The 11502-nt window shown below is 39.1% G+C and overlaps 1 protein-coding gene and 1 non-coding gene across 3 annotated transcripts in view; one reads left to right on the forward strand and one right to left on the reverse strand.

Annotated features, from left to right (window-relative positions):
• Positions 1 to 11502, reverse strand: part of PLOD2 (procollagen-lysine,2-oxoglutarate 5-dioxygenase 2) — a 95998-nt gene extending 84496 nt beyond the window's left edge. Inside the window, exon 1 of one of the 2 annotated variants that reach the window (XM_090275653.1) lies at positions 11210 to 11502. In XM_090275653.1, coding sequence (XP_090131779.1) covers positions 11210 to 11318 — 109 coding nt within the window. In that variant the 5' untranslated portion in view covers positions 11319 to 11502. The remainder of the gene's footprint in view (positions 1 to 11209) is intronic. The other variant, XM_090275657.1, reaches the window with a different exon arrangement.
• LOC150021156 (U6 spliceosomal RNA) lies at positions 6174 to 6280 on the forward strand. The gene has a single exon (XR_016513416.1). It is a non-coding gene; the product is annotated as a U6 spliceosomal RNA (small nuclear RNA).

Raw genomic sequence — 11502 nt, forward strand, 5'->3', positions numbered from 1 at the left:
ATTTGACAACAGTTTCAGAACAATTTGGAGGAGGGCCTCTAATTTTTAAATAGCACATTCACATAAAAAACGTTTCTAACTTCTAAAGAATTATGGGCATAATTTTTGTTAACCAATGTGACTTAAATACTCAGGACTGAAACAGAGAAATACTAAGTTTTTTTTAAAGTTTATAATATTTAAATCTACTAAGGTGTACATGACTCCTCACAGAAGATAGAAAATAGCTTCACATAAATACCAGACTATTTTCTCCTGTCATATTAAAACACTTGGAATATTTTTAAATGTACAATCAATTCTAGTTATTCTTGGCCTTACTTTCTTACTTCTAAATCAGAATTTAATTAGGAACAAAGCAATACCAAAGTATGTCCAAGTCCAGCTCCTGAAAGAATAATTAGAATATTAACATATGAAAGAACTTTGTGTCTGCTTCCTAGGCCCCTATTGTCCAAGAAATTACAGGGGTCTTACCCTGATGGGCAGTGCTCAGTTTGCTGGGTGTTGTTACACAAAGCAGAAGGTTGGTGGTTCAATTCCCGGTCAGAGAACATGTCAGGGTTATGGGTCTGGTCCCCAGTTGGGGTGCCTGCAAGAGGCAACCAACTGATGTTTCTCTCACATATCTATGTTTATCTCCCTTTCTCCTTCCCCTCTCTCTAAAAATAAATAAATAAAATCTTTTAAAAAATTACCAAGGGGTTAAAAGTCTTGTGTTAGGAGCCATAGTCAAAGGCCAAATATTAGCAAGAACTGGGATCAGAGACCAAATATAAAATCCTTATTACGTCATAACCTATTAGCATCTATCTACCCATGGACTTCCTAGACTCCAAGCCTGGAGAAGAAAGAGCTATCTACGTAAGAGAAACTGGTGGAAAGTAAGAGAAACTGGTGGAAAGCAAGGAGTGGGATCAAAGAAGGAAGGAAGAAAAGCTGAGCAGGACAAAGAACCTATGAATCCCCTAGGATACCAAATACACAGGTCTCTATCTAAAGTCAGAATAAATAAAAACTCCGCATGTCTACTTTGTAAGCCTGTTCATTTCTTTGCTTTGGTGGTTTTCCAGTTGCAGGTTTTTTTGTTTTGCCCTTGGTTACCTAGTAAAGTCACTGTTTAAAAAATTCCAACCCTGTTTAAAGTAAACTAAAAAGAAAAGGAGAATTGTCCTGCTCTAGACATGGCTGACAGGAATTTCAGAGGTCTAGACCAGCAGGGCACACTGGTCACAGTTGTGGCATGAACTGCAGGCCAGGAAAGACCCAGCAAGGCTTGAACAGGACAGAGAAGGCCTCTGAAGACAAGGGGCCTCAGAGCTGGCTTAAGCAGAACTGGAAAATCCCAACAAAAGGCCAGTTTACCCTCCGCATAACAGTGCTTTACGACTTCCCCAGGTGATTGAATTAAGGCATTTTAGCCTGCCTATGGACTATTAGCCACCTTCTCAGTTTTTAAGAAATTATTTAAATTCTATATTTGTCAAATTTTTTCTGAGATGCTAAAATAGCTGCTAGTATTTAGTATACTTCTAGAAGGAGGGAGAAAATAATTACATGTTTAAAGAACCAGTTATAGAATACATTTAAAATATCTAAAAGCAACTGGCTTCCTTCTTAGCCCAGTGTACTGCACCTTTAAGTAATTAGCACCCTAAGGCCCCATGAAAGTTTGGCTTCAAACCTGCAAAACAGACTGGTCAATGACAGTGCCTTGCTGATGGGACACGGGCTCTGTGTTGGGGCTCGGTGGTCACTGGAATTAAGAAGTATAACTTCTGGGACTTTTCCTGAATAGTGTCCCAAAATGAGAAACCCAAAACTGCCAGGATTCCACCAACTTCTTCCAATTGCGGTTGTGCCTGCAGCGGTGAAGCTGTGTGTCAAGATACATATTCAATATCTCCTTAGAGTCCCTGAGTGTCTGGGACTGACTGGGGGTGCTGGTGAGAGCAATAAAATTGCATGTGTTTGAAAGCCCCTTGATGACATAAGAATCTTTACGAAATGGAGCTCACAGCATAGAGGAGCAGAACCACAGCACTTACATGAGAGGAAGACCCTCTTTCTCTCTGGAAGGAACTTTAAAATATAATAGAACTAGAAAATAAGTACAATTCCTTCTAAAATTTTGAGAATGTAACCCTAAAGAAAATGAGCAGATGAGCTATTAATGTGATAAAACACCAGGATGTCTTATGCATACAAAGTAATAAAAGCAATAGTTAAATCAACATGACAATATAACAAATGTAATTTAATTTTAACTCTGGCCTATAGGAAACCGGTCAGCACAGCAATGACGAATGTAGCTCAGCCCTGATTCCGAAAACCAACAGGTGCGAAGCGGCACACAGGAGCCAGGCCCGCAGACCCATTCCCCGTGGGAATCAGGCCTGCATTGTATCTATACTGCTTAAAAGCTTGCTTTTGCTACAAATCTTCCTCACCCTGAGCTGAAAAACAACAGATGTTTAATGTATAGCTTTAAAGTAACTTCTCAAGGTCTATTCTGAACTGTTTTAAGGACAGGATGTGACCCCCCATCTGAACTGTTTTATGGACAGATCCCCCATCCTTATCATTCCCTTGCATGTGCAGCATTCTTTCTTTATTATCTGTAAACAACAACCATCTAAAGCAACCTCAGCAAAGAGACTGGTAACTTTGTTTGATGTGATCTGCCCAGAAAAGAATAAAAGCCTGTCCAGGCAACGGTCATGACGCTCTCACTGATTTACAGAGTGGCCGTTCTGTCCCTTTTCTCCACAGGATGAGTGTAGTCTGTGTGATTTTGTTCATCACATCCACAACGTCCCGAAAACCGCTGGTCAGAGTCCCCAACACTGGCCCACTTTAGAAACTGAACCATGAATGTTACACTTTTCTTGACCATTCAGCCCCTCATTTTAGCCGTATGTCCTCCAAAACTCTTATTTGTATTTAGTTTTATCTAGTATACTTATAGTAATGAGCATGTTCTCTGAATTATATTGAAATTTAAAAGTTTTTTTTTATTATTTCTAGTGAAAACTTTTATTGTAAATGCAGTAGTTCCTCAGAAATATGAGCCCAGCTAAAAGGGGGAGGCTAATCAGGTATAGCAGACCCTGCCTGTCTTGATAGTAGCTGGGAAGTGTTCACATCACTCAGAAGCTTGCAAAGAGTAAAGGTCAAAAAGAACAGTAAAGGAAAAGATTTCAGTGTTGACTTTGCTTGAAATAAAAGCAAAGACTATCTACTATTTATTTAAAGTCTTCTCCCTAATTAGCCCCAACTGGTGTGGCTTGGTTGGGCATCATCCCACAAAGCAAAAGGTCACCCATTTGATTCCTGGATAGGGCTCATGCCTGGGTTGCAGGCCAGTCCCCGGATGGGGTGCATGCGAGAGGCAGCCGATCTATGTTTCTCTCATACACTGATATTTCTCTCCCTCTCTTTCTCCCTTACCCTCTCTAAAAATAAATAAATAATTTTTTTTTAAAAAATTTAAAAATAATAGTAAAGCTTTCTCCCTAATTAGATAAAATTTAATTCTAAGCCTATACAAAAATTTTAAACCAAATTTCTTGTAGCAAAACAGAAACAGTAAACAAAGTATATTTCTAATCTAACATATTAAGATTTTTCTTACTTAATAGCATATCCTTTAAGAAATAAATTTAAGAAGGGGGAGATATACCCTTATTTTAATAGGAATAAAAAATGATTGTTACTTTCCCCAAACTGCTACAATATGCTACCAATATAATTAAGGCTTGAAAAATGCTTATGAATCAATCTAGTAATAAAATATGTAAATATACCAACCTGAATTGGAATTTTTTAAATAAAGATTTTTATTTAAAAACAAAGTTGAATACAGAAGTCAATTTCCCTCTTTTAACACAAAAAAGAAAATATGTCATGAAAATCTTTCCTCTAGGTAGAAAAATAATATACCTCTGCTCTTTGAATTTTGTTTTAAAGTTATCCTGAGTGAGAAGCATTAAAAGTTATTTGAAGTTAATGCATTTTAAAGCTATAAACAGTATTTTTTGAAGGGGCATTCTTGTGATACAGTTAATAGGGTAGTAATCAGCTGTGTACTGCTAGACCATCTTTAGTAGCATGATTACAAACATAGGAAGCAACAGATGGGCCTTAAGCTAGTAAGTACTATGAAGATAACAAATCATAACACACTGTTTACTATTCTACTGCTCTCGATAACTATTTCTTTGCTAACTAAAATCTCAATAGCTCTGAAAATCAGGTCTATTATTTCAGTTTAGTTTAGTGAGGTAAGCATACAGCACAGGCAAACTACTAAAATATAATAGAAAAATAATCCATCACTTCAAAAGCAACCAATTTCTCAGTTTAGCCTTATTTATAGCAACTGTTGAAGAATAAAAATACTCATTGATAAATGTGCTAAAAATTTCCTCATGGGAACCTAGCCACATATCTGTAACCAAGTTATTAGACCAAATTTCTAGAACACACACAAGCTCTGAAGCAGAAATATGCATCTCGTTGACAAATGGCCACCACAGTGTTTTATTCATCTTTGATCATAAGTACATTATTTACACCAAAGTACATGTCTAGTTAGCATTAAACTCCATGGTTGACATGTTGTAACCGAGAATCTCTATATTTGAATTCAAAGGTCTAAATGAAAAACAGTTCTCTGCAAAAGGTACAAACTTCACTAGGGATAACTACAGTTAACACTGCTGCAGGATATATAGAAAGTTAAGAGAGTTAATCCTAAGAGTTCTCATCACAATGAGAAAGTTTTCCTTTTTTTTTTTCTTTTCCTTTTGTCATATCTACATGAGAACATAGTTGTGAGTTGAACCTAATATTCTAATCATTTCACACTACATTTCAATCAAATCATCAGGCTGTGCACCTTAAACTTTAAAAAGTAAATCAATAAATAACAGGCCTCTCAAATGCCCAGAGTTCAGTTCTTGCAAAGGAGCAGATGTGCATGAGCCACAGCTTAAGTGGGAATGTCATCGACAGCATGGGTTGGCAAGATTTTCCTGTACAGAGCTAGATAATAAACAATTTAGACTCTGAAAGTCACAGTCCCTACAACTACTCAACTCTGCATTATATCACTAAAGCAATCACAGACAATATGTAAATGAATAAATATGGCTAAGAGCCAAATAAACTTTATGGACCTTGAAAATTGAATTTCATATAATTTTCACATGTCACAATATATTAATTTTCTTTTGCTATTTTTAAACTATTTTAAAATGTAAAAACTGCCATGGCTGGCTAGCTCAGTTGGCTAGAGTGCCATCCAGATACACCAAGGTTGTAGGTTCTATACAGGTCAGGGCACGTACAAGAATCAACCAATGGCCCTGACTGGTGTGGCTCAGTGGGTTGAGAACCAGCCTACAACTGAAGGGACACGGGTTCGGTTCCGTCAGACCTGGCACATGCCTGGGTTGCAGGCCAGGTCCCTGGTTGGTGGCCTGTAAGAGGCAGCTGATAGCTGTTTCTCTCGCACACTGATGTTCCTTTCCCTCTCTTTCTCTCTCCTTTCCCCTATCTCTAAAAAAATAAATAAAATATTTTAAAGAATCAACCAATGAATGCATAAGTGGAGCAACAGGTCAATGTTTCTCTCTCTTTCTCTCTCTCACCACCCCCCCCTTCTTCTCCCTCTAAAACCAATGAATAAATTCCAAAAAAATGTAAAAACTGTAGGCAGCCAGCCATGTCTGCCCCATGGGATTTGTCCTGAGGGTCACAGTTTGCCACCCCGACCTAGAGCATAGTTTGCCGAAAATTTGTACCTATCCCTCCCCGCTGCCACCACCATTTGCATAAATCACAACGATGTGTTTTCTCTTCTAGCAATACATTCTTTTTGCTCCTATAGGTATCTAATGCCCAGTCTATTTCTTTCCCATAGGTCCTCAAAGTTCAACAGAACAATGAAGAGGTCAAGAAAGATATAGAGCATGGCTGGAAGAAAGGCCACAGGCTCCTCTAGAGTAGTGCTGCAGCTATGTGATCTACTGCAAGTTACATAACCATTCCAAATCTCATTTCACCTAGTATAAAAAAAAAAGAGGATCATGGTATCCAACCACTGGAATGCATTTCTGAAGGTGACTCAGAAATGAACAAGAAAGGCAGAACAAAAAATACAACATGGAGTGCTCACTCCAGCAGCACATACACTAAAACTGGAACAATACAGAGAAGATTAACATGGCCTCTGCACAAGGATGAGACGCAAATTTGTGAAACATTCTGTATTTTTAACAAAAATACACACACACACACACACACACACACACACACACACACACACACACACACACCATGGAGAAGAGTTGCCAACCACAGTTCAGAAATAAGGCCCTGTCTGATGATTCACTGGTAAATTGCTAGATCATGATAGAGTATAGTTCCCCAGGTAGAGAAAGGAAGCTCAGTGAATTTAATTAAAATCCTGGGAAAAGGAGCAACTAACAATCTGACTGACTGCATGCCAGTATTCATGTTTCTCTGAGTGGGTCAAAAACTCAAGAAACACAAATTGAGAACCTTCTTTGTGTTCATAAAACAGGGAAGGTACTGTGAAGAGCACAGAGATGAATAAGAGTCCTTACTTCAAAGAATTTATAATTTATTAAACATAAACATCTACTATACAAAGCAGTTATGATTTTTATATACCAACTGCATTAAGAAGTTCAAAAGAGAGCCGAACAAAAGATAGTAAGAGGAAAAATTCCCTAGGAGCTAAATTTAAACAGAATTTCAAGAACAGGCAGACAGAAATTTGAGAGTACAGTCATCCCTTGTGTCTGTAGGGAATTAGTTCCAGAATGCCCAAACACCACAATCTGTGGATGCTCAAATCCCTTCTATAAAATAGTGTACAACAATGTATGCAAATTATTTCCAAACATTTGAAAATAAAATCAGTCTTTTCTTATAAAACAAAAATATGTATGCAATCAGCCCTCTTGTGGATTGCCACCTGCAGACTGAAAATACTGTTTTCAGTTCACAGTCATTTGATTCTGAGGATGTGGAATCCTTGGATATAAAACCTGTGGATACAAAGGGCTGACTATGATTATAGGATATGAGAATTCTCAATGCCTCTAGACATTATTAAATTATTCTCCGAAGCTGTTGTTCCATCATCAACAGTCTGCAAGTTCTCATCCTTACAACCCTTAGATAATCAGAGTTCATTCTAAAATGCCTCGCCAATATGATGGGTAGAAAAGGTATCTCAATTTAATTCTCATTTCCTATCCTCACATTGTCTAGAGCTGTTTCATATGTCTGTGCTTATACTATGAAATAAACAGCACAGTCTGTTTAAGGATAATGAGTCGTATGTGACTGGAGCCCAAGAAAGTGCATAGAGGACAGCCTCTCTCTCTTCCTTCCAGAGGTTTCTCCAGGACCTTGCTCTTTCCCTCTCCACCCCATAAATTGCCGGTTTACATCGGCAGAGAGGGACAAACCTCTCCTTTGCTCCTTGAATGCGCCAGAGTAAATTAAAGAGTTTGCAAATGAACATGGTTGAAAAATACTGGTCTTGACAGAAACATCTGAAACCATTTCCTCCATTTTTGCCCAGAACTTGGTTTCTGCCCAATTTAGATTATGAAATAGTCAAGGTGCCTTAGAAAACACAGAAATTTTGATTCCAGTCCAGAGACCTGGTTGCAAATGTTTGGCAGGAATACATCCACTCGTCTCTTCTCATCCGAAGGCAGGAAAGTGCAAGAAAGATAAACCAAGGTATAAATCTGATTTTTTTTGACACTCTTTAGGAGGGTGTTGCTATAAAATCTCCCATGGGGATATAATTTTAAGGCAAAATTCCTATAAATAATTTTAGGAGAAAATGATTTTTACCAGAATCTTGTTTAGATTTTTTCCATGCCAAGAACAAAGTGGCAACCAAAAAGAAATAAAAACAGCACACAGCAGAATGCTCAGTAAATATAACAGAAAGCAGTGTTCTCAACTCTCGTCAATACACAGCATCAAAGCTAGGAAAAACTATATTCCAAATTCTGATTAATGTGATTCAACTAGCATATTCCCTACTGCAGTGGAAAAATGGAAAATCACTATAAATATTTGCTTTCAAAAAAAAGTTGCTATTATCATTCCAGTAACACTATAATGCTACGGTGCCTCAAATACACACATATTTGTCTAATCCAGTAATTTTCAACCCCTCAGAAGACATTTGGGCAACTTTAATTTTGAGACACTTTTCATTCGCACAACTGGAGGAGGGTTCTCCTGGCATCTTAGTGGGCAAAGGCCAAGGATGGTGCTAAACATCATACAATGAACAGGACAGCACCCACAATAAGTAATTATCTGGCTCAAAATGTCAATAAGGCTAAGAAACTCTAGTCTAACTTATTTATGGCTAGCTGGGACGTGGTGACAAATACAGGAAATTAGAGACGATAAGCACTCTTCTTACAGACCTCCTATTAAGCTAGAAAACTTAAAAAGTGTAAAGTTTGCTTAATATTTATTGGGCTGGCCAAAAAGTCTGTGTGGTTTTTTCCACAAAATAAAAGACACATTTTCATTTTCACCAATAACTATTGCTTTGGATGTTTTCAGTATGTCGGCTATCTCTCGCTATTGGCTTCTAGTGCGTAGAGGCCAGAAGTGCTGCTAAACATCTTCCAATACATAAAACAGCCCCGCAGCAAAGAATTATTTGGCCAAAATGTCAATAGTACCAAGAAATTTCACAAACCACTTCTGACACATTCGATCAGTCACAACACCTTCTCCATACACTGCACGAATCTTTTTTTGTGTTTCAGTTGGGTTTTTACCTTTCTTGAAATAATAAAGCATAATACGCCAAAAATGTTGTGTATCTTCTTCCATCTTCAAAATTAAAAATGGCTGCACAACAATTCACCAATTTTGATGTCTTTTTTTAAATGCATGCTGACATGATAGCTGTCACAATATAATCTAACAAAATTGTTTCAAATGAAGTTAAGGACAACTAAGCCTATTAGAGCCCTCATAAGGAAAAAACGAAACAGATTTTTTGGCCAACCCAATACATAGATAAATAAAAGATTCCAATGTAGTCATTTTCACTTGTTTAGGGAGAAAGAACATAGTCCAGGATTCTAGCCATGTTATCAAGCAGTGTACCATCTATATTTATTAGCTTATCACAACTATCTACACAAATTGATAATCAAACTGGATACTGCTGGCTCTACCTATTAAAAATTAGTGTTTTTCCTGCACTTAGATAATAACTGAATTCCCCATGTCTACCCACCAAAAGCAACTAGTCCTCAGATTTCAGCAATGGGTTTTATGTAGTCATTTTCTACGGAAATCACTCACATTTGAAATTCCCTTTCTCTGATATTACAGTCCATAAACCTTATTGTCCAGCTCCATGAAATTCAAAAGCCAAAGTGAGAAAGAAAGATGATTTGGACTGTAAACTTAAAGGCAGCAAGGAAGAAATGCCTTCTATAAAAAGTAAAGGGTGTTGGTGACTAAGTGAAATAAAACAGACAAAGGCTAAAGAGGTTCCTCTAAAAGTGCAAAGCCCTTAGAGGTTATTTTATTTCCCACTAAGTTTCCTTGGGTGTTTCACAAAGAAAGTCACTCTTCTGGTGAATTTTTTTTAACGTCTCCATTCCAAGTTTGTTGAAGGCATGTACTTAACTATTTTCTAGCTATTACACTAAAAGAAAACTTTAAAGTTATGGGGGGAAAAATCACTTCAAATTTAAAGGAACCACACAGGGTTCAGAAATCCATTTCAGTTGCTAGTTCAGTTGGTTAGAGCATCCTCCCAATACTCCAAGGTTGCAGGTTCCATCCATGGTGAGGAAGAGCACATACAAGAAGCAACCAATGAATGCATAAATAATTGGAACAACAAATCAATGTTTCTCTCTCTCGCTCTAAAATGAATAAATATTTTTTTAAAAAGAAGTCCATTTGAAAACCATCACATATGTCTGAAAGAAAAAAAAAGCATCTTGTTAACGAACAGAAAGCCATCTGAATGCTGGTTTCTCAAGCTAACAAAGTAGGAATGTAGAAAGATGAGCAGCTTAGCCACTGAAGTTTTGTGAGACGCTTAAAGATGAAAGCAAAACTATTGCTACATGGATTAGCTAAACTCTACACCAAATGTCAGTTTCTGAGTGTAAGCCTGAAATAGAAATTTCTGTCTTTGTGTTAAGCAAAATTCAAGCAGAAAAGTGCCCTATGTACTTACAAAAAAAGTAAAAGTGCCAAAACGATCCTATTTTTTTTTTTAAAGTATAGTAGGGCTACTATTTGTAAGATAATTTAAGATAATTGAGCACAGAGTTAAAACACAAAAGTGGAAAACTCCAAGGACACCTCATGTGTGACAAATGGTAGCAAAATATGTTTAGACAAACATGTGGTGAGGCTGTCTTTAATCTAGCTAAACGTAAAGTTTTGTTTTACATGAACTTGACTAGACTATTAACTACAGTTCCAGCTTCTGAAAACAAGAACCGGCACCACGTTTAGGAAAAGAGTGGCTAAGGGGGAGAAGTTGTGTATGTCCACAGCTTCCCCTCTAAATCCCCAAGGAGGAAAACTGCTGCCTCAAGGTATTGGGTAACTAGGCAGCCTTACTGAAAACAACCAAGGTTTTCAGCGTTGTTTTTGGCAAGAGGTAGGTGTTATAGGCTGCTTCCTGGGGTGCTTGTAAGGAATGTGTCACCATCAATCAGAAAGTACACTGAGCCCCGTGTTTAGGTCACAGAGGGAGTACTGCCTCATCCAACAGGGATGAATCATGCCAGCTCGAGGAAGGAGGAAAAAGGAGAGTTGCAGGAAAGGTGTTGGTGCCCAGTGCCTTGCAAGACCAACGGGAAACCCCGACTTGTGAAGTAGGAAAACTCCTGCGCTATCAGGTTCCTGAGAATTCCTGAGCCCGCGAGGGCAGGCTCTCCCACTCCCCTGGGGACTCTCCTCGGTCCTGGGGCGGAGGCGCAGTCCACCTACTCGCTCCAATCGGCGGGCCTGGGGAGCGTCTAGACTGCACTTCGCCTCTGCGATGCTGCAGAAGAACTGGCTCCCCACCTACACACCTGGCAAGTCCCGCGCTAAAGTCTGAAGGATGAATGAACCGGCCGCAGGGACGGGGGCGGGTCGCGGGAGTGCTCACCTGCGGGGATGTTGGAGGGATTCTCCCGGTCTTCACCTAAGCAGGGATTCCAGGGCTGGAGGACAAGGACCAGCAGCAGGAGCCGAGGTTTCACGATACACTCCCCCATCTTCGGCCCCTAGAGGGGCCCCGTGGGCTAGGGCACCCGCACCCCGCAGCAGCCGCGAACTTCTCGCGAGAACAAGGAGAGTCCCTGGTCCGCCCCGAGACCAAGATTGCGGCGGGAGCGAGCGAACTAAGTGCGCGCAGCGAGCCCGCACCGGGAGTCAGTCGGTCGCAGAGGCGCCCCGGCG

Source organism: Furipterus horrens, unplaced genomic scaffold (genome assembly GCF_987537825.1).
Source record: "Furipterus horrens unplaced genomic scaffold, mFurHor1.1.pri manual_scaffold_1, whole genome shotgun sequence".
Classification (NCBI taxonomy): domain Eukaryota; kingdom Metazoa; phylum Chordata; class Mammalia; order Chiroptera; family Furipteridae; genus Furipterus; species Furipterus horrens.